At 39.6% G+C, this 26,500-nt stretch overlaps 2 protein-coding genes across 10 annotated transcripts in view; one reads left to right on the top strand and one right to left on the bottom strand.

Moving 5' to 3' along the window:
- Window positions 1-5,633, bottom strand: part of prpf40a (pre-mRNA processing factor 40 homolog A) — a 50,994-nt gene extending 45,361 nt beyond the window's left edge. For 7 of the 9 annotated variants that reach the window (XM_033024061.1, XM_033024054.1, XM_033024056.1 and 4 more), the window contains exon 1: window positions 5,547-5,633. In XM_033024061.1, the coding sequence (XP_032879952.1) occupies window positions 5,547-5,549 (3 nt within the window). In that variant the 5' untranslated portion in view covers window positions 5,550-5,633. Of the gene's footprint in view, window positions 1-5,306; window positions 5,326-5,546 lie in introns of those variants that run through there. The other 2 variants (XM_033024058.1, XM_033024057.1) reach the window with 2 other exon arrangements.
- A 109-nt stretch (window positions 5,634-5,742) lies between these two features.
- On the top strand, window positions 5,743-24,500 carry arl6ip6 (ADP ribosylation factor like GTPase 6 interacting protein 6). The gene is made up of 4 exons (XM_033024062.1): window positions 5,743-6,253; window positions 6,875-6,928; window positions 7,021-7,153; window positions 22,487-24,500. The coding sequence occupies exons 1-4, from the start codon at window positions 5,959-5,961 to the stop codon at window positions 22,578-22,580; spliced, it is 576 nt and encodes a 191-aa protein (XP_032879953.1). The 5' UTR covers window positions 5,743-5,958; the 3' UTR covers window positions 22,581-24,500.
- The last annotated feature ends 2,000 nt before the right edge of the window (window positions 24,501-26,500 follow it).

A 26,500-nucleotide genomic window follows, 5' to 3' on the forward strand; every position in this document is an offset into this window, starting at 1 on the left:
GGCCTATAACTTTTGCGATGTAATAAAGCTGAAAATAAACATTTTAAATGGAAAAAATACACCAACATGTTAAGCAACAATGGTAAATGACTTGGCAGTTCCAGCATATTTTGTTTTATTCAAAATGTCTAGCATTTGCAAAATAACCTTTAAGGTAACACCACAGCCTATTTCTGAGCTCATGGCTAAGAATAATTTAAAAAATCAGTACAAGGCAGTGCAATGCAGTAACCCATATTTATAGGAACAGTTACAAACTTTCAATCCATATATCTTTATTATTTGGAGATTGGAACAATATTTGGCAGTGTCTCTGTGCTCAGTGCTCGGTGTCCCTTTTAAGTACTCTGGCATCACACAAATTCAGAATGGTGTTGCGAAGTACAAGACATTCATGAAGCATAAATTTATAACCATCAATAGCATTAACCAAAAATATACAAATACAACAGTATTTTCTGCTCTGGTAACAATGACAATAATGAATCCAATTACAAGGACAAACCAAAAGGATTTTACTCCTTTAATTTTTTTTTGTAACAGCCTTGCTACCAAAACAATACCCTGCATTTCACCTCCCATAAAAGCCAGGAATTTCAGAATTTCTGCGTGCCAGATTCCCGCAACTATTCCCGGATAACTGCTAGAAAATAACTAATTGAACCAGGTTCTGTGGCTCCATTCATTCATTCATTAAGAGGGAAGGAAGTAAGTTTTAAGTAAAGGACACATTGAATTAATTGAGTCAACCTCAATGCATGACATTATTTGTGTCCTTTGTGTTTTTGTAAAATATGAAAGGAAAAAATGTTTTACAATAAGTTTTGAAAGTATGCAAATGTCAAATGGAAACATAAGGACCTGGTTGCCATAATATTTGTAAGAGTTTGCCCTGTGCAAAGCAGGGTCTCATCAAACATACAAGAACCGGAGATTCGGGAAATTCCTCCTAGAAGATCCCTGTATTAGACCCAGCAGATCCAAATATCAATGTCTAAAAAGTCTTAAATTCATAATTTCATATCAGTGCAGTCTAACTAAACAAAATATGCTTACTTGCAAAACAAATAGGGCATTACAGATCATTAGAATGTGCACAAAGTGAGAGCAATCCATTTAGCCCGTCAGCAGGCAACTCATTATTAAACCTCAACTTTAGCGTACATCCTTGTTGCTGGTTACCAACCTATGCCATAGAAAATAATTAAGCAATGAGCTCTCTTACTTCAGGCATAATATTTTTTATTGCACGTATTTGGGTTCTCTATACAATGCCACTTGGGCCCACTTAAGAGCAAGTATCTGTGGACAAAAAGGCTGCCACCTAAATGTGCCAGAATTAAGAGATCATGTGAGGATACAATTCACCCAGGGTTATATAACAACTGCATAACAATTCAAATTTCCCATCCATCCTCTTTAAAGCTAGAGAAATACAAAGGATATAAATAAGATGGAACTTTTAGTCAGACTAAAGAATGAAACAATAAATCCTAGATCAGGATTCCTAAAGCAAGCAGAAAACTCTACTTCCAGGCGTTCACTGGCCCTATCCCCGAACTCTACCTCCGCTACATTGACAACTGCCTTGGTGCTACCTCCTGCACCCATGCAGAACTCACAGACTTCATCAACCTCACCACTAATTTCCATCCTGCACTCAAATTCACTTGGACCATCTCCAACATCTCCCTACCATTTCTAGATCTCACCGTCTCCATCACAGGAAACAGACTATTGACTGACATCTACTACAAACCTGACTCCCATACCTATCTTGACTACACTTCTTCCCACCCTGCTTCTTGTAAAGACTATCTCCTACTCCTAATTCCTCCGTCTGCCGCATCTGCGTCTTCATTCTTTAGGAAACGGGGTTCCCTCTTCCATTATAGATGAGGCTCTCACTAGGGTCTCCTCGATATCCTGCAGCTCTGATCTTACTTCCCCTCCCCCCATTCGTAACAAGGTCAGAGCCCCCCTGTCCTCACCTTCCACTCCATCAGCCATCGCATACAGCACATAATTCTCCAACATTTTCGCTACCACAATCCCACTACTGGCCACATCTTCCCATCTCCATCCCTTTCTGCTTTCCGCAGAGGCTGTTCCCTCCAAAACTCACTGGTCAACTCGTCCCTTCCCACCCAAACGTCCCGTCCCGTCCCACCCCCTCCCCAGGTACTTTCCCTTGCAACCGCAGGAGATGAAACATCTATCCCTTTACCTCCCTCCTCGACTCCATCCAAGGATCTAAATAGTCTTTCCAGGTGAGACAGAGGTTCACTTGCACCTCCTCCAACCTCATCTACTGTATCCGTTGTTCCAGGTGTCAATTTCTCTACATCGACGAGACCAAGCACAGGCTCGGCGATCGTTTCACTGAACACTTCCACTCAGTCGGTCTTAACCTACCTGATCTCCCGGTGGCTCAGTACTTCAACTCCCCCTCCCATTCCTAATTTGACCTTTCTGTCCTGGACCTCCTCCATTGTCAGAGTGAGGCCCAGCGCAAATTGGAGGAACAGCACCTCATATTTCGCTAGGGTAGTTTACACCCAGCGGTATGAACACTGACTTCTCTGACCAGATATCCCTTGCTTTCTCTCTCCATCCCCTTCCCAGTTCTTCCACTAGTCTTACTGTCTCCGAATACATTCTATCGTTGCCCCGCCCCCTCCCCTGACATCAGTCTGAAGAAGGGCCTCAACCCGAAACGTCGCCCATTCCTTCTCTCTTAGAGATGCTGCCTCACCCGCTGAGTTACTCCAGCGTTTTGTGTCTACCTTCAATTTAAACCAGCATCTGCAGTTCTTTCTTACACACAGAAAACTCTATATATCTAAAACCTTTCACATCAATAAATTTAGAGGGACAGTAAATTGTGTTGCGCAATCACCAAGGTGCAAAACAGTGGCAGTAGATTGAACACAGCAAAATGGAGATGAATATGAACAATAGAAAAAGACAAAACAAAATCATATTATTTCAGGGGAAAAAAAACTAGGAACTGTAAAAGCAGAGATTTGGTACTGCAAATACAGTAATCACCAAACCCAAGCACACTAATCACTAAAACCAAGTACACAAAAAAAAATCATAAAAGGAATACATTTTATCTAAACTGGACTGTGAGACTGAGAAAGATATTTTGCTTCAGTTTTGTGGGAATCTTTAGTGCACAAAGGCAAGATAGGTCAAATTGCTTACCTCCAAAATCTAAACACCCAGATCAGATTTTTACCAGTGGGGTGGAGGGATGGAGATACTCTGCCCTCGATTATTTATATCCAGATGAGGGAATGTTTCATGTGGATAATGAGTGGGTATGACACAACAGTGCCCACTCCAAGAATATAATCCAACCATGGAGTGCTTCAAGTAGATTAGAAACTAAAGGGAGCTTCGAGGAGATTGTCTACAAAATATGGTTCTTTTCAAAAACACAACAAACCAGCAACACCATGTACCTACTATAAGATGAGTAAAATAATTGAACTTAATTACATTTCCAATAAAATCTTAAATGAAAGATCACAACTAATCCACCACCTCCCCGATTTAAAGAACCTACGCTGTAGAAACCCGTACAAAGTTACACATCTATTTCCAGAAGTTGATGAATACAATGCCCTTAACCGGCTATTGACTAGAGTCAAAGTGATGTTGAATTTTAGGTATTGACAGTAAAAGAACAATGGGGAAAAAGTGGGATGCAGTATCATGTCAAGAAAGCTTAGATGATTACTGAGATGGACACATCATGATAAGTCAAATAAACACTTAGATTTTATACTTGTGACTTGGATTCAGGAATTTAATACAAATTGGTCATCTTTGCAGATGATCTTGTATATGGATATAAGATATTCAGCAGCATATCATGAACATTTTGCTCAATTAAATTATAGAATTGTATAAAAATCATATGGAAAGAAAACATTCAACCCAAATAATATGTTGATCTTTCTTATAAATGAACTAAGGAACCACTGATTTAAACTAAGAAAGAGATAATTTAAATATACACCTTGAAGCTGTTGACAAGTCTGTACTCCTGGTTACAGCAGCAGAGGCAAAAACTCAAATTATCCAAGATGTTGCACTCGGGGTTTTTAGAGACTGATGGCTTTCAGGCTGATCAATTATATTTTGAAGGGTATAAATCCACATGAGATACTTGTGTTGGCATTCTACATTTGATGTATACTGAAGATCTTCATTTTTAGTATGATTCCTTGGTGGTTATTTATATTTGACATGTACAGTCATAACTAATATAACAATCTGCAATTATGTAAACATGTTTTATACAGCCAGAAAGCTGCAATCAGCTAATATTGATAGCAAGCTAAAGGGACATTACAATGCAATAACACAAGAAATAGCAGGATGATCCCATTCAGCTAACTGAGTTTGTTCTACCATTCAATAAGACGATTATGGCTGATCTTTAAACTTATCACTGCTTTCTTGCACTATATATCTTTTGACCTCCTCCATATCCCAAAAACTGTCAACCCCAATTCTGAGGACAGAATTTCAACATTCCTCCTGGGTAGAAGATTCCAAACCTTCAGGGTTTTCATCGTATCTCAGTCCTTACATTGGGATGTTGATAATTAACACCTTATTTTGAGTGATCCTCAAACCTAGGCACCCAGCTCAAGCTCAGTAAGAATTTGGTGTACTTCAATGAGCCATTCTCTAAATTCAGGCAAGTAAAATATATTTAAAGATAGGCTTTAAAACAAGTGTTTGAAAAACAAAAAAACTATCAGTTGGTACTCGATACCTACTGACATACACACATATTATTCTACATACATATATACGGAATACATATAGTTGTATATTTATGCAATTGTTGGCTATTGTACACGATTTGTTAAAATTACGTATGTACACACACTTTATTAGTGAATATACAGTACGTACAATTTATTTTCATTCATTTCAACTTGCCATTAGTTTTGTCTTTCATCAAACCAACTCATCTTGAACACAGCATACAATAATCTGCTGCCAAACTGCAGAGAAGAGGGAATTACTCCTTGGATCTCCCAGTCTAAGATCACTACGGGTTATTGCATTCACATTGCGTGGCCAATGTATGCATCGTTTATCAACAGCAAAGAAAAATAAATATTGCACAGAAGGGTTTATTATGAGACATGACCACCATCAAGTTGAAAAGCGACTCCTATTCCACCGCCATCGCACACATACACATTCACACACCAACATTTTGTTTCATTCATTAAGAGATGCGTGAGAGCAGCCTGTTAACCCGCTTAGAGCCGCACCCGTCAGGGATTGATGGAGAGCCCGAGCAGGCGGCCGGGGGGCTCGGCTGCGGCCTCCTCGCCCGCCTATTCCCACACGCGGTGCAGTTGCGGGAAGAGAGGCCGGGCCGGGGCTGTGCAGGTCGCCGGGCTCGCTGCAAGCCGAGCCGTGATGCCGGCGGGCCGGACTGGGCTCTCCCCGCTCTTACAATGGCCCCCGGGCTGCCGTGCGCTGCGCTGCGCCGGCTCTGCCGCACTCACCATGTTCTCCACTCACTCCGGCTCCGGCTCCACTCCGGCGCAGCCCTGGCCCTGGCGACGCGCCGCACCAACGCGCCGTCCCATTGGCTGCCCAGCAGCAAAGGTCAGAGGTCGCGCCCGCCCGCGCAACCACAGGCGAGCCCGCCACCCAGCAGGCCGCGGTCTGATTGGACGGCCGGGCCGCCGGACCGCCTCCTGATTGGGCGACGGTCGGCCGGAGGGGTGGCGCACCCGTAAACCAGCAGGTTCGGTTGCGGAGGGGGCGCACCCGTAAACCAGCGGGTTAGGTTGCGGAGGGGGCGCACCCGTAAACCAGCGGGTTAGGTTGCGGAGGGACCGCCACCGCTCTCACTCAGGCGTTAACTTTTACACCGACATCCACCTGCCCCGTTTGGTCGAAGATTCCCCCTCCATGCCCCGCTTGGTGAAGCGATCCGCGCCTCCCGTGGCCTGGGAGGATGAAGATGTTGAAGACCATCTGAGCTACAAGCTGAGGCGAGATCGGATGGAGGACGAGGGTGGCGCCGACACCGAGATGGTGGTGAACGCTGCAGCGATGGGTAGAAGCCGCCTGCTCGCCCCCTCGCCAGCTCACCTCGACTCCCGCAGCAAGAAGTGGCCGGCCCGCCTCTGCTCAATGCTCTGCTGCATCGTGCTGCTGTCCTTCGTGGCATTTCTTCTAGCAATCATGTACATCGTCTTCAAAGGTTGTTGCATCGCCTGATAACATCCACAGAAACCTGGTGTAGGACCAGAGGGCGCAGCCTCAGGATTAAAGGACGTACCTTTAGAATGGAGATGAGGAGTAATTTCTTTAGTCAGATGCTGGTGAAGATGTTGAATGTATTTTAATTCATGAATTCATGTCATTTGGGTAGTTTGAAGCAGAGATTGACTTTTGTAAAGGGATATCATGTGTAGACAGACCCTTCGGCCCAGCGATCACCCTGTGCATTAATATTATTCTACACAGTAGGGACAACTTACAATGTTTACGATTAGCCTATATACATGTACGTCTCTGGAATGTGGAAGTAAACTGGAGCACCTGGAGAAAACCTCTGACTGAAAATTCACAACTCTCTGACTGAAAATGTTTTTCCTCATCAGTCCTATATGGCCTACCCCTTATTCTTAAACTGTGACCCCTGATTCTGGGCTCCCCCAACATCGGGAACATTTTTCCTGCATCTAGCCTGTCCAATCCGTTACATAGTCAAATCTGTACAGAGACTAGCTCAAAGATAGACACAAAGTGCTGGAGTAGCTCAGCGGGTAAAGAATGTTAAATAATTGTCATCTTATTGTGTTCTGAATTGTGGTTACAGATTTGAGTTGGGAAAAAGAAAACCATGAGATTGATATCAAGACTGGAATTTTGGGTAATTTCCCTTTTTAGTTAATACCACACATGACATTGTTATTGTCTGTTTGTTGCTGAACTGATATTTACTTCAAGATTTATTTCATTCAGGCATTTGGAGTTCATTAATTTTGGCCTTGATAGCTGGGTTGTCATGCTGCAGTTTCTCATGGACGTTGACGTATTTTGATTCATTTGAACCTGGAATGTTTCCACCAACACCACTATCACCTGTTCGATTTAGGTAACTCAATTTTATAATTTTTTAACTTATGGATTTTGTATTGGAATTTTAATGCTAACTTGCTGATTGCTTGGTAAAGTTCTGGGCCAGACTTTGGCATAATTCAAGGTGTGTATGAATTATTGTTTCATGCACAGGTTCACCACCGTTTTTTCCGGTACCCTTGGTTCCAAACACCTTCCGTTTTACCAGACCAACAGAAGTCATGGCATCTGAGAGGAGTCCAATGATACTGGACCCATTGCCTCTGGGGAGCCCACAGTCGGCCTCTGAAGGCGACTGTGGGAATGGTTCTGCAGGCTCTGGCTGGGCTGCAGTTCCAGAGCCCTGGCCGCAGGGGGCAAATTCAACCCGCTGATCGGCGTGGAAGTCCTGATGATCCCTCACCTAGCCAAGGCACCACAATTTTTGGGGGCCTTCTGAGGTGGATTTCAAGTGCGTTATTGTAATTTTGTCCCGATTAATGGCGATGCGACACCTGGAAAATCAGTGGTGGACCTGTACTTGGTATTTGACCACCTGGAACGCTCCAAATCAATCTTTCCCCTTGCTCTCTTTAGGTTCCCCAAAACAATTTCTCACGTGATGCCAAATGTATTCTTGCTTCAGAGTCACTTAAAATGTAATCATATTAAGCACAAACCTTTGGCGTTTAACTTAAGGCTTGCGATGGGGTTGTAACTCATTGAATCCTTTTGAAGTATAATTATAGTATATTCCTCATTGAATAAAGACTGGATAGACTTAGTTTATACTCTCTAGAATTTAGGAGATTGAGAGGGGATCTTATAGAAACTTACAAAATTCTTAAGGGGTTGGACAGGCTAGATGCAGGAAGATTGCTCCCGATGTTGGGGAAGTCCAGGACAAGGGGTCACAGCTTAAGGATAAGGGGGAAATCCTTTAAAACCGAGATGAGAAGAACTTTTTTCACACAGAGAGTGGTGAATCTCTGGAACTCTCTGCCACAGAGGGTAGTCGGGGCCAGTTCATTGGCTATATTTAAGAGGGAGTTAGATGTGGCCCTTGTTGCTAAGGGGATCAGAGGGTATGGAGAGAAGGCAGGTACGGGATACTGAGTTGGATGATCAGCCATGATCATATTGAATGGCGGTGCAGCTCGAAGGGCCGAATGGCCTACTCCTGCACCTAATTTCTATGTTTCTAATTCATGGGTCGATATTGGTTTGTCTTTTTCTATCCAAAAAGAGTGATGCAAAGGGGGGGGGGGGGGGAGAAAAGCAGCTCCCATATCTAGTGCTCCTCAATTTATGAGGGTTAACATAAGACATGGAAAAGTAAAGTGTAGGAAAGAACTGTAGATGCTGGTTTAAACCGGTTAGACACAAAAAGTTGGAGTAACTCAGCGGCGCAGTCTGAAGAAGGGTCTCGACCCGAAACGTCACCCATTCCTTATCTCCTGAGATGCTATCTGTCCTGCTGAGTTACTCCAACTTTTTGGAAAAGTAAACCTTTGTTTAGCACTGGGAACTAATTTCTGCAGAAAGTTTAAAGGACAGAAAATAAAGGCAAGACTGTAATGTGTTTAATGACAAAGGGGAAGATAGTCTGGAATCAATGAGAGAGCTGTATAATGTGGCAGTGGAAGACATGATGGTGATTTTTATGATTTTTTCTTCACAATATGAAGAAAAACTTCACATGTTGAATTCGGTGTAGAAACTTAATAGAAACAATAGTAAGGGAGTTAATATCATGTGGATGAAGAGTATGTTATAATATTGAGATAAACAAGGGAGGAAATAGAAGAGAGTGACCATAGCATTCTACTAGTCTTTGGCTGCTGGAATTATCCCAGAGAATTGGAGTTGTAGAAGTAGATTAAGGAAAGATGTGATGTTAAAGCAAGTTGTCTAGTTGAAAGGCAAACAAATGGTATTTTCGCGATGTTACAAAACTTACCTTCAGTGGCGCTGCAGTTCTGCCACTGGCCATGTTCGTGACTTTGACGCCTTTGGGGGGCGGGATTAAAATGATGTTTTCTCCTGCCTATCGGAGGCGGACTTCCTCGGGCTGCTGGCTGCTGAAGAAAAATCGATCCGACTTCCGTTCCCAATTTTTTTTTCTTCTTCTTTTAATCGCGAGACAATTTAATAATTTGATTAAAATAAAAAGCGACTTTTAACGCCCTCAATGCCTACAACGTGACGGATCGCATGGACGGGACAAAACAACGGGTAAGTCGTTTATTTTACATATAAACTTGCTTCTTGGGATGGCTTTAATCAAATTTTACGGTGTGAAAATGTGATTTGGACCCCATACGAACCGGCAGTGTTTTTCCTGCTGATATGGGGTTCAAACTCACCGCAAATGCAACGTTGCGATCGATCGCGTTCCAGAAAAACCCACTCACAAGATGCTCTTTTTTTTTGGACAATCATGTCATAAGAGCATCTAAATCGTCCATATTTTGTGCTATTGTCTACCCATAGTCAATATTTTTATACTAAATATCAGTTTTAGTCCCATGTATTGTGCAAAAAAATAAAAATTTTGATTGTATTGAGTGGATGTTTCTAGATTAATTTATGGGAATTAAACATCAAATTCCTTCCAACTGGCATATGAATTAATGACAGTGAGATTTAAAAATCATGTTATTTTGTGAATTCTTGTGTGAATGGGATTAGTTTGTTATTTGGATACTTAGGCTATTTAAAAAATATATCCTTTTCTTAAGAAATGGAATCTACAGGACATGCTTAGTGGGAAAGTAGTGGGCAGAAAGGCATGTCATGCGTGGTTTGAAGAGCAAAAACTTGTAGTTTACAATGCCAAAATTGAAAAGTTGAGGAAAAACAAGGTGTACAGAGTTGCTTATTGGTTACAATCTGAGGAGTATGATGATGCTACTGATTATGATATGCCGGTGTACCAGCTAGCAACTGCTCTTCTCCATAAAGACCTGGTCTATTGCTAGAAATTGTAATTTATTTACCTATCTGTTACGGACTTACAGCTTACAACACAATAATATTAAAGTTCTGATCTTGAGAATAACACATTTTTGAATTTTCAAAGCAGTCTGGGTGTTTATTACTATTTCCGTCACAACGGTCAATTTTGTAATTAACTACAATTAGGTAACTAACTAATTATATGCTTTAATTTCAGGTCATCCAAGTAAGATGTTCATATTTGTTTCAGAATGCTTCAATCTAACATAACTGAACATTTCATTCCGTTCTCTTAATTTTTAAGAAAGCTATGGGCTTTTGACAGTCCTCGATCACAGCTTTTGTGTTAAGTCAATGCAAAAGCAATAGGGAACAAGATGCTAATTCCCGAGTATGCAAATGGCCATAAATTTTTAAACTGAAGATTTGAAAGCGAATTGGGTGTCAAATTAAACTTTTTATGCTTTATCTGATGGGATAAATTGCACTTGATTTTTAAAATCTCAAAATTTTGTAACATTGTTAGGTATTGCATAGAGTGGTGAATCTCTGGAATTCTCTGCCACAGAAGGTAGTTGAGGCCAGTTCATTGGCTATATTTAAGAGGGAGTTAGATGTGGCCCTTGTGGCTAAAGAGAGAATGGAGAGAAGGCAGGTACAGGATACTGAGTTGGATGATCAGCCATGATCATATTGAATCATGCACCTATTTTCTATGTTTCTAAAAGCCAAGATGTGGAGATGAGCCTTTTCCAAAAAACTTAACTTCAGAATGTTGTGCACATTTGAAGTTTTTTTTAATGTTGCAGAATAGGTAAAGCTCAACTGTTTCCCAGGAAGATTAACTATTTAAAAAATGGTGGTCGATTTGGATTTAAAGATGAAACTAGCACCAATTTCTTTCCTGCCAAATTTCTGTTGGCATTGAACATTTGGGTAAAGGGTTGGGAACAGTAGATACACAGTAAATTAATGTTTTGCTTTCGATAGAGTGATTTATTACGTGCAGAGGCAGAAATCTGTTCATAGGTTGTTAGGACAGTTCCCACCACTATGGGTCTCCCTATTCAACCCAGGTGACTTTTTTAGCAAAAGGCTCTAAATATTCCTTTCAAATCACTGCATTGTTCTCTTAGCCTTTTGGAACCTCTATAATTCCTGCCACAGCTGCAGGTTTTCCTGTTTGAAATGAGAAATCTATTTTAAACTTAATAAAATATCTCAGATGGGGAAAATAAAAGAAGACGGACACAAAAAGCTGAGTAACTCAGCGAGTCAGTTAGCACCTCTGGAGATAAGGAATAGGTTCATTTTCACCTATTCCTTTTTTCCAGAGATGCTGCCTGACTCGCTAAGTTACTCCAGTTTTTTGTGTCTGTCTTTTGTTTAAACCAGCATCTGCATTTCTTTCCTACTCATTGAGGATAAAAATTAGTTGGTTGATCAAATTGTTTACCTAACATGCAGATGCCATCCATTTGCATCTTTAGATTGCTGAGCAGAAATAATGTGAAGCCATGATTATCCTATGACCAAAGGGTTCTTAAATTTTCATTCCATGGCACTCATCCAGTTAGACATTTTCTGCAAGGTTCAAGATCAAAATGTTGATTATTGAACCAAGTTCAGATTGTCTTCCAAGTTGAAGGCACAGGCTGTCTTTAACAAACCATAATCTAGTCGTTAGACGGCCTTCCGTAAATCATGTACATAGCCAGGAATGTAACTGAATTATGCCTTCATCTTCGTTCTGTCTAAATCCTGGAACCCAACCCAATAGCCCTGCATGGCACCTTCATCAGAAGGGCTGCAGCATTCACAAAGGCAGCTGACTTTCACTGTCTCATGGTGATTAGGGATAGGGAATAAATGCTGGGCTTTCCAGTGATGTCCATTTGGTAGGAATAAACTACAAACAATTACTAAACAAAATGATAAAACTTTATGGAAATGACTTGGTAAAATATATATTTTTAAATAGATTTGTATAGTTTTCCAGACATGTAATGCAATGTTGAGTTTAAGTGTATAGCATGAGGCCACCTTTCTCTTTATAGTATGTTGGTTACCATTATATATGTCTGCAGTATGTTATGCATCATGTAAACAAACTAATTATTTTTACTAGCATAAATCCACTAGAAAATCTTTAATAAATACCTGTGTGAGTGGGAAAAGAGAGCAGATAAAAGCAGCCACAGTAAATATGGAAAATAGGCAAAGTGAGAGTATGTCAAACGTATTGGGAGGACTAGCATGGATAAATATTGATGTTATAATGTGATAGGAAGTATGACTCTCTCCGTGTCTGTTTGTAGAAACATTTCTCAACTTGTTTGAGTGAGGCAAGAATGTATGATGAAGCCCGGGTATTCTGTGTACAATTCATCTCAATTTTTAAGACTACTTACGGGAGTATTATTAGTTGAATTCTATTTATAGCAATGTTACAAAATTTTGAGACTTTAAAAATCAAGTCTGCAATTTATCCCATCAGATAAAGCATAAAAAGAAGTTTAATTTGACACCTAATTCACTTTCATATCTTCAGTATTAAAAAAGGTATGGCTATTTTCATACTCTGAAATTAGCATCTTGTTCCCTATTGCTTTTCCATTGACTTAACTCAAAAGCTGCGATCGAGGACAGTCAAAAGCCCATAACTTTCTTAAAAATTAAGAGAACTGAATGAAATTTTCAGTTATTATAGATTGAAACATTCTGAAACAAATATGAAATAATTTTACTTGGATGACCTGAAATTAAAGCATATAATTAGTTCCCTAATTGTAGCTGATTACAACATTCAATTACTAGATCTAAACATATATCTATTTCTTAAGAAAAGGTTAACATTTTTAAATAGCCTAAGTGTCCAAATAACATTCACACAAGAATTCACAAAATAACATGATTTTAAAATCTCATTGTCATGAACTTATAGGCCATGGAAGGAATTTAATGTTTAATTCCCGTAAATTAATGGCCATTTAAATCATCTTGCGAGTGAGATTTTGTGGAACGCGATCGTTTGGAACGTTGCGGTTTGCGGTGAATTTAAACCCCTATATCGGCAGGAAAAACACTGCCGGTTCGTATAGGGCCTAAATCACCTTTTCGTAACGTAAAATTTGGATTAAAGTAATCCTAAGAAGCAAGTTTATATGTAAAATAAACGGCTTACCTTTATCTGTCCCGTACGGGAGATCCGTCCCGTTGACGGCGTTAGAAGTCGACTTTTATTTTACTCCTGCTATTAAATTGTCCAGTGATATTTATAAAAAAACTTCAGAGAATGCAAGTCGAGTTGATTATTCTTCAGCAGCTTAACAGCCTGAGAAAGATTGACTCCCGACAGGCAGGAGAAAACGGCATTTTAATCCCGCCCCCCTCTCAAAGGCGCCAAAGTTGCGCACACGGCCAGTGGCAGAACTGCAGCGCCGCTGAAGATAAGTTTTGTAACATACCTACTATTTAGAGGGTTGGGCTGCGTTTGGGGTATTGTGTGTATTCCAGTCGCCACCAATAGGAAGGATGTGATTAAGCTAGAGAGAGTACAGGAAACATTCATGAATGTGTTTCCTGGACTGAGTTATTAGGATAGAATAATTAGACTACATTGGTTTTCTGCACATTTGGATGCTGAGGGGTGGCATGACAGGCATTGATAGGGTAGATAAGCAGTGGCCATTGGGAAGAAGGTGGAGGAGCTTGAAAATTGTAATGCCCAGATTCAGGAACAGTCTCTTCCCTACAACCATCAGGTTCTTAAGCACTATAAGCTCCAAACTACATAGACTGAGGGAGTGCATTGTTTTTTACTTTGAGCATATATATTTAGAGAGACTTTAATGGTAATTTATGTTACCCAAATGTGCAACATAAGTTTCTGACGTATGAACAGAAAATCCTGAGGCAGAAGGGAGAAATGGTTCATATTTCTGGTTTGCAAACCTTTCTCAGAAGTTGAATATTTTACAGATGTAACCAATTTTAAGTGGGAACTGGTGGGAAGAGATGAATTGAAAGTAACAAAAAGGAAAGCCTATGATAAGATGGAAGGCAGAATTGACTAAATTGTTTTTTAAATGATTGTGCACTAAATTGATAATTTAAAAATAATATGTTACTGGTTCAGAGTAGTTTAAATGGGAATGGTTCAATCAAATCCAATATCTGTTATTCAAAGAAATAGAGCTTATCTAAAATTTGAACTCTGTTTCTGAATAGTTTTCTCTGAAACACCAGGCATTGAGGGGAGACGTGCAAAGAAGTGTATTATGAGAGGTATAGATAAGGTAGAGTCTGATCCTTCTTCCTAAAGTGGAAATGCCCAACTTGGTTTCTTGGTCTTCCAAAATATTCCAAATGGAATTTAAACTGGTGAACCCAACACTAGTGAGCATAGCTTTAAGGTGAGAGGGGAAAAGTTTAAAGGAGTTGTTGTTTTTTTTAAACAAAGTGAATGTCTCGAATGAGCTACCAGAGGTGGTGGTGGAGGTAGATATAATAGACAGGTAGATGAGATTTGGTCTTGGCATTATGTTCGGCACAGACATTGTGGGTCGATTCCTGTGCAGTACTAGCCTATGTCGCGATAAATGACGTGCATCTTAATTTCATTCGAGTTAATGTTACTGGATAAATTGAAGCAAGGTGTGTAATAACTATTATGCCACAAGGTGGTGCCTTTTCTCTGCAATAAATGAGTGATACATCCAAAGAATACAGGTGAATGAACAGCTATGTTTTAGGTCTTCAGACTGATCGAGTAGAGTGGAGATAGCTGGTAGAATAAGATGAGGGGAAGAATTAGAAAAGATTATGTGCAGTCTTGCACTCGTTTGTCTTTCTTTCTTGTACCTGCCCAAACAAAGCATTGGTAGTTCCCAAGAAACAATTTTGAAGCATAATTTTAAAGTGCAGGATAATTCATCTCCAGCATAAAGAAATGGCCTAAAATCGCCCATAATTTTTTTTGCCAGTCAATTGCCATTAGTTGCCATGAGATCAAAATAAATGTCACTTCTTCGAAAAATCAGATTGTAATTTCCCACCTACAAAGCAGTGCTGACTATCCCTAATAGATCTCTAACTTTTTTTATTCATTTCTATCTTACCCCTCAGAATCCTCTCCCAGTGATTACCTACCCAATACGTTAGGCTTGCTGGTCTATAGTTCCCAGGTTTTTATTTGTAAAATGTCCTTCTTAAATGAAGGCCACCCTCCAGTCTTCTGACATCTCACCAGTGGCTAATGATTATGCATATATCTGAGCTAGAAATCCAATAATGCCTTCTCTAGCTTCTCGCAATGTTATTAGATATATCTGATTAGGCCTTAGAGATTTGTCTACCTTTATACATTTTCAGATGTTCAGCACCTCTTCAACTGCAATGCTGACTCTCCCCTGGGCATTTCACTTTCCACATTTGCCTGGCCTTTTTGTCTTTCTCCACAGAAAAAACTGGGAAGAACTATCCATTGAGGACCTTGCCCATCACCTTAGCGTTCAGGCCTCTTGCAATAAATAAAATGTACCCCAACACTCATTCTTTGCTCCCTACTGTACTCCTGCCTGTCTTGTCTACTGAACTTGCTCAGTTGATTTCACTGTCAACTTTAGCCTCTCATTTCCCTCACTACTGCTTTGGATCCCACACTACGCCCTCTATCCTTGCCAATCTAGTTTAAACCCTCACCAGCAGTTCTAGCAAATCTTCCTGCCAAGATATTGGCTCTCTCCAACTCGCATGCAATTCACCTATATTGTATAAATAATCATTGCCCTAGAAGAGATCCCACTGGTCTAAATGTCTATTCCCCCATCACCAACTCTTCAGCCTCCCATGCATCTGTCCTTTCCTCTTATTTCAACACTCACTAACGGTGAACTGTGAGTAATCCAGAAATGAGTACTCTCAAGGCCCTGCTTTTATCCTTTTGCCCGTCTCCCCATATACACTATGTAGAACGTCATCACTTTTTCGACATATGCAACTAATGCCAGTGTCCATGATGACCTCTGGCTGCTCATGCTCTCCCTGAAGTATGTTCTGCTCAGGGATGCCCTAGACCCTAGCATCAGGGAGAAACCTCACCACCCTAAAGTCTCAACTGTGGTCAGTGATTCTCTTGTCTACCCCTAACTATTGAGTATCCTAACACTACTGCCCCCGTTCTGTCTTCACCCTTCCCCAATGTGTCTCAGATGCAGTCCTTGTATAACGGGCCTGAGCTACTGCTGCTGCTTTGCCCATCCCCTGTGACAGTATCCCAAATGGTATAATTGCCTTTTGAAGTCTCTAAAGAAGGGAAAATTATGGAAGTATTCAATTGTACGAGCAGCATCAATGCCGAGAGAAACAAATAACTTTTCATTAAAGCCTAAACTTCAGAGCTGAACTTTGAACTATATATCTAGTTGTTGCTCTGGGCAGCCAAGGACTTTATTCTTTGGAGCGTGGAACTGAGCTGCGAGCTCTTTCGAACTATTTCCAGAATCTTCTGTTTCCATTGCATATATACCCTTTTTTCTGTTTATCTTGATGCTTGATGGTTATGCTTGTGCATTCTCCAATTTGTCTGCTATTAGTGCTGAACATTTATACAATATTTGGGCTAGCTGTCAGCCTTTCTGTAATCTGGTGCTTTCATATGGTAAACTCTATTTAATTGGCATAACAAGTTAATTAGTTATCCAGACAGCGTTCAATTAAAAGTAAAAAGCAGGTATGGAGCTGCTGGCTAATTGTGCAAGTGATGATTTATTGTTGATACCTGTTATTTATCCCATGTGGTATCAACTGAGAAACATTCTGTGCAGTGAGCAGTTTAATGCAGATTTGCTCCAAGAACTGGCAGGCACAAAACCTTTGCCTCTTAAGTGCTAGTTTTATAAACTAGCACTGGCAAAAGGATTATTTTGTCTACATGTGTAGCATTTTAAGTACACTTTGTAGAAGTGTTGATCCAACATCTTGCACAATTAATCCTCTTTGAAAGCACAGTGATTCAATGCATTTAGGTAGAGATTATGCTGGCCAATAGAAGCCGCATTTGTTGATTCATAAATTAAAATATGTAAGTCTGCAGGAATATATTTGGCATGATTCCAAACTATCGTGTATCTTCAAAATTGGAATAAATCTCCAAACGGTAAATGTCGTACAGGAGACTGACCAGACTAGTTCTCGTCTGCAGTGATGTATGCCTTGGCTAACTCTTGTTACTGCTAAATTGAGTAAAGTGTAAGGGCGCAATTCACTTTCATATCAATTTTATATGAAGATCTGTCACATGATCATACAGCATGGAAACGGGCCCTTCAGCCAAATCATCCATGCTGACCAAGATGCCCCATCTAAACTAGTCCCATTTGCCTGTGTTTGGCCAATATCCCTCTTAACCCTTTCATATCCATATAATTGTCTAAATATCTTTTAAATGCTATTTGTAGTACCTGCCTTAATTACCTCCTCTGGCAGCTCGTTCCATATATCCACCACCCTCTGAGTAAAAATGGTTCCTCTCTGGTTCCTCTGAGTAAAAATGGTTCCTCACCTTAAACCTATGTCATGTGGTTCTTGATTACCCCACCCGAGCAAAAGACGACATTTGCCCTTTCTTCCCCTTATGATTTTTTTTTGTTTGTTGTGTTATCTGTTGTGTATTGTAATTACAAACCTGCGGTGCTGCTGCTGCAAGGAAGATATGTTCAATTTCAGGGCATTTGACAAAACATTCTTGACCTTATAAGGTCAATCCTTGGTCTCCTGCCGACCAAGGAATAAAGTCCTATCTTGACACCTCTCTGAGCATTTCATAAATTTGCGGTTTACAAAATGTATAATGTGTTCTCGTATTCTGGTTAATCTTTCAGACATGCAATTGGTTTTAATCCGATTTGAGTAACAAAATATATAGCTCAATACAGTTATAAAATGCATTGGAAACTGTAGTTGGTGATTCAAGCTCTCAGTAGATATCGTTAAAGACTTTAGCTAGAAACGGGTAAATTTGTAAATTACTTCAGATAAAGGTATAATTTATTTCACAGCACCCCAAGCAGTTGTTGGGTCACACTTTCGGATAAAGATAATCATGGTTGGTCATTTCCTCCGAAATAGTGTTTTTATTTAGCTTTCCCTCGATGATGCTGCACCTAACTTTTCAGAATCTGCCAAGAAAGGAGAATACTGGGTGGAAAAATATTTCTGGAGCTGATTATATTAATTAATTGCCTTAAAATAAATGTGTATTTTGGACATGAAATGTTCCAAGATCTTATCTTTATACTTCAAAGATTCTAAATACATTAACCAGTCAGGCCATCCTTGCTGTATGACAAATGCATTTGTGTTGAATCAACGATCTGTCCAGCTGCATGACCCTGGCAAGATTTGACGCTATATTGCACTAGCTATGCAAAGCCGGCCTGACAATTTCAATGCATTTATTATTTGGAATCTCTGCCAATAATCCATGTATAACTTTATTGTGATGCATGAGCTTTTCTCTCTCATTTGAGAATATCCAGCTTTCATTGTATTGTTTGTTGGAATACAAAACACCAATGCACAATAAAAATTAATTGGTGATGCTCAACTAATCAGGCAGCGTCTGAAATTGCTGGGAGCATTTAATAGGTCCTGTGGCATCGGTGGAGAGGAACATCACGTGCAGAACTGCACGTTAAATATTGAAGTATTGGTTTGTCGTTTCCATACAGCATGGAAATAGGCCCTTCGCCCCAACGTCCATGTAGACAAAGATGCCCCATCTGCGCTCGTCCTATCTGGCCTCGTTTAGTCCATGTCCATCAACTTTATCTATCCACACACATACCTGTTCAAATGTTGTTTAAATGTGTCTTTTTAGTGTTGGTTTGTGACATTTTAATTTAATGATTTGGGGTTGAGAAAAGAACATAATTTGTACTTTTTAATCCTGTGTTTAGCAATTGTTCACTGTTCACATAAACAGAAATAGTGATCCTTTTTGTTTTATCTCACCTGGGACCTCTTGTGCGTTGAATGGACTTCAGTAAGGCCTTTGACAAGGTTCCTCACGGAAGGTTGGTTAAGAAGGTTCAATTGTTGGGTATTAATGGTGGAGTAGCAAGATGGATTCAACAGTGGCTGAATGGGAGATGCCAGAGAGTAATGGTGGATGGTTGTTTGTCAGGTTGGAGGCCAGTGACTAGTGGGGTGCCACAGGGATCTGTGTTGGGTCCACTGTTGTTTGTCATGTACATCAATGATATGGATGATGGTGTGGTAAATTGGATTAGTAAGTATGCAGATGATACTAAGATAGGTGGGGTTGTGGATAATGAAATAGATTTTCAATGTCTACAGTGAGATTTATGCCAGTTGGAAGAGTGGGCTGAAAGATGGCAGATGGAGTTTAATGCTGATAAGTGTGAGGTGCTACATCTTGGCAGGACAAATCAAAATAGGACGTACATGGTAAATGGTAGGGAATTGAAGAATGCAGATGAACAGAGGGATCTGGGAATAACTGTGCACAGTTCCCTGAAAGTGGAATCTCATGTAGATAGGGTGGTAAAGAAAGCTTTTGGTGTGCTGGCCTTTATAAATCAGAGCATTGAGTATAGAAGTTGGGATGTAATGTTAAAATTGTACAAGGCATTGGTGAGGCCAATTCTGGAGTATGGTGTACAATTATGGTGGACGTCAACAAAATAGAGAGAGTACAGAGGAGATTTACTAGAATGTTGCCTGGGTTTCAGCAACTAAGTTACAGAGAAAGGTTGAACAAGTTGGGGCTTTATTCTTCGGAGCGCAGAAAGTTAAGGGGGGACTTGATAGAGGTCTTTAAAATGATGAGAGGGATAGACAGAGTTGACGTGGATAAGCTTTTCCCACTGAGAGTAGGGAAGATTCAAACAAGGGGACATGACTTGAGAATTAAGGGACAGAAGTTTAGGGGTAACATGAGGGGGAACTTCTTTACTCAGAGAGTGGTGGCTGTGTGGAATGAGCTTCCAGTGAAGGTGTTGGAGGCAGGTTCGTTTTTATCATTTAAAAATAAATTGGATAGTTATATGGACGGGAAAGGAATGGAGGGTTATGGTCTGAGCACAGGTATATGGGACTAGGGGAGAATACGTGTTCGGCACGGACTAGAAGGGTCGAGATGGCCTGTTTCCGTGCTGTAATTGTTATATGGTTATATGAATGTTATACTAGTCTTAATTCCCATAAAGTTGCTTTCTAAGCCATAATGCAATTCCAGTGGGTAAAACGGATGTCAGTACCCTGTGTTTGACAATAAATATGAATTCTTTACATACAGTGACCTCCATAATGTTTGGGACAAAACCCCATTATTTATTTGTTCAAAAGGGAACTGCAGATGCTGGAATATCGAAGGTACACAAAATTGCTGGGGAAACTCAGCGGGTGCAGCAGCATCTATGGAGCGAAGGAAATAGGAAGGGTTTCGACCCGAAACGTCGCCTATTTCCTTCGCTCCATAGATGCTGCTGCACCTGCTGAGTTTCCCCAGCAATTTTGTGTACCACCCATTATTTATTTATTTGCCAATTGTATATTTTGTAAATAATTTGTTCATCTTAAATTAGTTTAAACTGCCCATGTTTGCTTGTTGCAATATAAACAAAGTTAACAGGAAAGTGTTAATAACTCTTGTCAGTGTAAAGTTGTGTGGCATTATAGCTGGGAAACGCCCAACGATTTTGCATTACCATTTTGAGCTGTAATGGTGCATTGGCTGGAAGTTTATCTATACCAAATTATACTATAACTCTGGCTAATCAATTGCCATAAACACTTTTTTTTTTTAAATAAGCAAATTGCATTTAGGTAGTTTTTTATTATGATTGTGCTGATATTTCCTTGCAAACTGAAATTTTAAAATATAGCAATCGTATTCCAGTTGAATAGAAATGCAGAAATTATTGTCGCTATCTTTTTTGGCTATGGAATAAAGTAGTCAAATATTCCACCGATATTGAGCGCAATAAAAAAATCTAAAAATAAATACTTCTATTGAGAAAATATTTTTCTAAAAATAAGTACTGTTTTGTGGGATTGGTTTTTTGCAATCGCATCAGTGAGCTACTGATGCCAACTGCCTAAGTGTGTTAATGGAAAAAGCATATCATGGGGAAAACTTTAAGAAGAAACTGCAGATGCTGGAAAAATCAAAAGTAGACAAAACATGCTGGAGAAATTCAGCGGGTGAGGCAGCATCTATGGAGAAATGGAGTAGGCGACGTTTCGGGTCAAGACCCTTCTTCAGACACTTCATGAGGAACATCTTGGATTTGTGTTTTATATTGTTTAGATTATCGTGGCTCTTGACTCTTTAATTGAACTATTGACTTGTTTCTGATTGCAAATAAATTCAATAAATCTCAGGTTGAGTGTAGAAATAGTGTCATCCTCCAGTAGACTTATTTTAATATATCTTGTCAGTTAGCAAGTCATATATCATGTCAGTTAGCTAACTTATCAGTTAGCAAGTCATAGCTATATATTTACTGCAAGTATAAAGTGTCTGTGTGTTTGCAACTTCGCTAACTGAACAATTTCTGAAAGTGTGCTGTTTGTACTTGGATAAAATGTACCACAACTCTTGTGCTGTTGTGTAGATATTTGTAATTGTTTAATTTGCTTGAAACAAGACTCCCAGTTTCTGCTTAATTCCTGCACTAATTCAGTTCTAAGTTTTTTGCTCTCAAAATCTATGATTATGTAAATGTTTCTCTGGTCTGTCCCAGCTCAACGGTAGAGTAGCTGCCTTACAGGTTCGATCCTGATTACGCGTGCTGTCTGTACAAAGTTTGTACATTCTCCCGTGACCTGCGTGGGTTTTCCTTGGGAGCTCTGGTTTCTCTATGCACTAGATCTAATTTGCCAATATTCAAGACTATCTAGACCTTTTAATCCTTGACACTTACATTTTTTTTTGAGGATTTGACGAGCAAAGTAGATAGAGGAACAAGTGGATAAAGTATATTTTTTTGATTTTTAAAAGGCATTTAATTACCAATGTAAAGTTATTACACAATTGTGGCACAGTGGAGAAACCACTGCCTGAGCACCAAAGACCCAAATCCAGTTATAACCTTGGGTGCTATCTGCGTGGAGTTTGCACATTCTCTCGGAGTGCATGTTGTCCATGCATTGATGTTGAATTATTTTGAATTTCATTTTTAAAATTTGATTTACAACTAACCTGCAGCAAACTTGTTACATTTGTGGCATCTGTTGCAATTGTTAGTAGACTACCTTCATCTGGGAAGCATTATAACAAAACTACATGCTTTGACATAAAATGCAGGAGTTGTGATTTGAATGTTTATTGATTTTGCAGGTTTGAAATTCCCGTTGATGTATAATTTGTATTTTTCTTTTTCAGGAAATTAACGGGTCATTCATTCCACATGGGCTACAATATGGCAATCCTCAATGGCATCACTACAGCTCTGGCAATAGTTTGGTGGTTCACCTGAAACCAATTTTACTTTTCCCTTCTCATTTATTGAAAATGAATACTGATCTTTATCCAGATTTGCAAGCCTTTTGCTTAAAGACAGTGAGATATGAAGATACCTGTTTCTTTTTTAATTCATTTAAAGATAACATTTTTGTTATCCAGTTTCTTAAAATTCCAGTTTTACACCTGTTATTTTGACCATCTTATTCCATTATGTTGGAGTATTTAATTGCTAATTTGTTATCAGTTAATAATGTATCAAAGGCAGGTATGTGGTATTCTGTACTCTGTCCATCACGACAAAAGATAGGCAGAGTTGAACAAATTAAATGTATTACATTTTAAATTCTTATTGTAGTTGACTGGGAGAGGAGAATTACATTTGGATCTATTAAGTAAAGTAAATAATGTATTGCTAAGCATGTAGAAACAAGGAACTGTAGATACAGGTTTACAAACATGGGCATTTTGATTTTTTGATTATGTTTCTGTAATTCTAGCTGAGCTTTTCAGATTCATTCTATTTTGAAACTGCCTTGTATATAAAGTTGTCACCCTAAAATTCTTTGCAGACTTTTACATGACTTTTGACAGAAGAATATTTTTTATAGACAGTAAAGCTAGAAGTGACTATGATCATATGAAATACGAGTGGCCTAGAGAATGTATTTTTCCATTAAGTGTTCACTTGTCTACGCTGAAAAGTCGAGGTGACACAACGTTCATAATAAAATAAAATGCTTAATGTCACTGTCCCATTATCCATAAATCCCATCGATTTGGCATCAAGTGCACTGGGCAACCCATTCCTTTTTTGCCTCAAGCAACACCTGGCTTCACTGGAAACTTTATTCTACTTCATGTCTTAAAGGGAATTAAAAATGTGGTGTATTACTGGGAGTAAGCAACCTTAATTCGTCAGGAAAATCTGCCAGTCCACGCCACAAGTTTGCTGTTTTACTAATTAATAGTCTATTTTCATGTTCATGGCAACTGAGCAAGCAACCTTTTTTAAACAGAGTATCCCTGAACTTCCATACAGCATTACCAAGGGTTATAGTTTTTTTAAACAGATACTAGATCTGGCAAGAATAATTTTGGTGCAGGAAATACAAATTTATGAAAATCTAATTCTGACTTGATGGTCACGATCATATCTTCTACTATGCCCTGTTATAAGGAAATGTAAATATTTGCTGCTGATCTCTGTTAGTAAACTTGTGATTTCTGTATTGGTATTAATCCAAATATAGAATTTTATAGTGGCTTGTTCATCTTGGGTTGAGATCTCATGGTATTGACATGCTATTCAGTCAAATCACTGATTCTAAAGACTACTAAAATTGGAAATCATTTATGTTTGTCAATTGATTAAGATTAAAGATTTGTAAATGGCTTTGATTGTATAGATATGATTAAAATTTTGTCTTGTTTTTGAACTATAATATCCCATTATCTTTCGCCTTTTGTGAAAGATGGCTTCCTCTGTGTAAATTGCATAAAGTCTTCACAAAAACTGAAATGTCATGTATTTTTAAAATATCCACTCATTGTTATTTATCACCATAATCAACTAGAGTTGTTTCAGGTCCAGAGCCTCATAATTCAGGGATGATGCGATTTTAAATTTGAATTAATATTTGTCACAAAATAACCAGGTGGCTGTAAAAATTAATTTAAAATGTTGTACTTTCCTAAGAACTCACTAGTGTAATGTGGTGCTTATCTCTGTACCAGGCAGAATGTTTTTTTATGTCAGTTCTAATAATTATGAATGCAACAGACCTTTTTAAAAAAATTGATATTTTGCACGTCAAAAAATATTTTATGAACTTCAGAAGGAACCTCATTGCTGATTGAAGATTGGTTGTAATGAATGTACTGCATTGCTGTGTATAATGGTTGTTTGAACTATTAAAGGTGATTTGCCGTGAAATTGTTTCCATTTAATTTCAGCGGCCCTCATTTATTGTTTTGGGCAGTGTTACGGTGTTGGGTCAAAAGTGAACGTAGGTCAACACAGAGTTTATTATCATGTGTCCTAGATAGGACAATGAAATTCTTGCTTGCTTCAGCACTACAGAGTACTGTAAGCATAAATACAGAACAGTCCAGTGTGTCTATATAGCTGTTATAGTTCAGAGTTTGTTTGATGGTGAGTTTAATAGCCTGATGGCTGTGGGGAAGAAGCTGTTCCTGATCCTGGATGTACCAAATTTTAGGCTCATGTACCTTCTACCTGATGCCAGCGGAGAGAAGAGTGTGTGGCCAGGATGGTGTGGGTCCTTGATGATGTTGACAGCCTTTTTGAGGCAGTGACTGCGATAGATCCCTTCGATGGTGGGGAGGTCAGAGCCGATGATAGGCTGGGCAGTGGTCACAACTTTCTGCATTCTTTTCCGCTCAAGTTGCCGAAGCAAGCCACGGTGCAACCGGTCAGTATGCTCTCTACTGTGCACCTGTAGAAGTTTGAGAGAGCCCTCTTTGACATACCGACTCTGCGTAATCTTCTCAGGAAGTAGAGGTGCTGATGTGTTTTCTTTATAATTGCATCAGTGTGCTGGGACCAGGAAAGATCTTCGGAAATATGCACGCCCAGGAATTTGAAGTTCTTGACCTTTTCCACCATTGATATAAACAGGATTGTGGGTCCCTATCCTACCCCTTCCAAAGTCCACAATCAGTTCCTTGGTTTTGCTGGTGTTGAGAGCCAGGTTATTGTGCTGGCACCATTTGGTTAATCGGTCGATTTCACTTCGATACTCTGACTCGTCACCATCAGTGATTCGTCCCACAACAGTGGTGTCGTCGGAAAACTTGATGCTGGAGTTCGCACTATGTCCAGTTACACAGTCATGAGTAGTAAAGAGGTTGTGTCAGTAATTTAACCTCTGCTAATTTTCTATTATGCTCTTCCGTAGCAAAACAATGTTCTGTGAGGTGGTCAAAATGGAGAGGTTGATTATTACCCACTCTTGTGGACATGAAACAGTGTGTTATACAAGGGAGGCACAATGGTGCAGCTGGTAGAGCAGTTGCCCACAACGCTCGTGACCCTTGTTCGATCCTGACCGCTGGTGCTGTCTAAAGTTTGAACGATTCTCCCTGTGACCATGTGGGTTTCCTCCGTGTGCTCCGCTTTCCTCGATCTTTCCCAGAGGCATGCAAGTTTGTAGATTAATTAACCTCTGTAAATTGCCCCATCCCAATTGGTTGGGATGTGGAACAAACTGGATTATGGCAGCAGGGACTCTTGTGGCATTCAAATACCTACATCGGACCTTGAATTGCAAAGATGCAAAAAGGTGTGAGCCGAGTGAGGTAAATGGGATTCACATAGATGACATTAAATGTTGGCATGGTGGGCTGAAGGAACTGTTTCAGTGCTGGATGATTCCCACTTTCAAACACCTTTAGTATGGTTACCTCTGTACTAATGCGGCTCTGAAGAAAAGCCTGTTACTTTTCATCTTGCCACAGGCCAGTAAACTGAATAGAATTCTCATGTCTAACTTGAGATGGTATAATAATAATAATAATAATAAACTTTATTAAGGACTCAAGGTCCAGACAAGGGGCAACATTACATTAAAAATGCATTGCATATCAAATATCATAAATACATATAAAATCTTGGTATATCACATAAAAACATCATAATTTATATATTTTTTAAACACAATACTTGTTAAAAATCCAGATTAAGCGATGATCAATGTCCTACAACGAGACAACGATACCAGTGTCTCCACAGCTGGGATTCGTAGCGTGTAGTGCTAACCCTTATGTTTGTCAAGGCCACAATAAGCACATTTTTAGAGTCATTTATCCTGTAAATGAATTTATACATGTGGTGTCTTAGGATAGCTTCTAAAGTACTGACTCCTGCAGCCACAAACATATTACTGGCACTACACCTTCTAGGTTGCCTTAGCA

This window comes from Amblyraja radiata, chromosome 7 (genome assembly GCF_010909765.2).
Source record: "Amblyraja radiata isolate CabotCenter1 chromosome 7, sAmbRad1.1.pri, whole genome shotgun sequence".
Lineage (NCBI taxonomy): Eukaryota > Metazoa > Chordata > Chondrichthyes > Rajiformes > Rajidae > Amblyraja > Amblyraja radiata.

Excerpts from the sequence above, each read along its gene's own strand:
- arl6ip6 (XM_033024062.1), top strand. The coding sequence starts at position 5,959 with ATGCCCCGCTTGGTGAAGCGATCCGCGCCTCCCGTGGCCTGGGAGGAT. Across the intron at positions 6,929-7,020 it reads TATCAAGACTGGAATTTTGG|GCATTTGGAGTTCATTAATT; the intron begins GTAATTTCCCTT and ends TATTTCATTCAG. Across the intron at positions 7,154-22,486 it reads CTATCACCTGTTCGATTTAG|GAAATTAACGGGTCATTCAT; the intron begins GTAACTCAATTT and ends TTTCTTTTTCAG.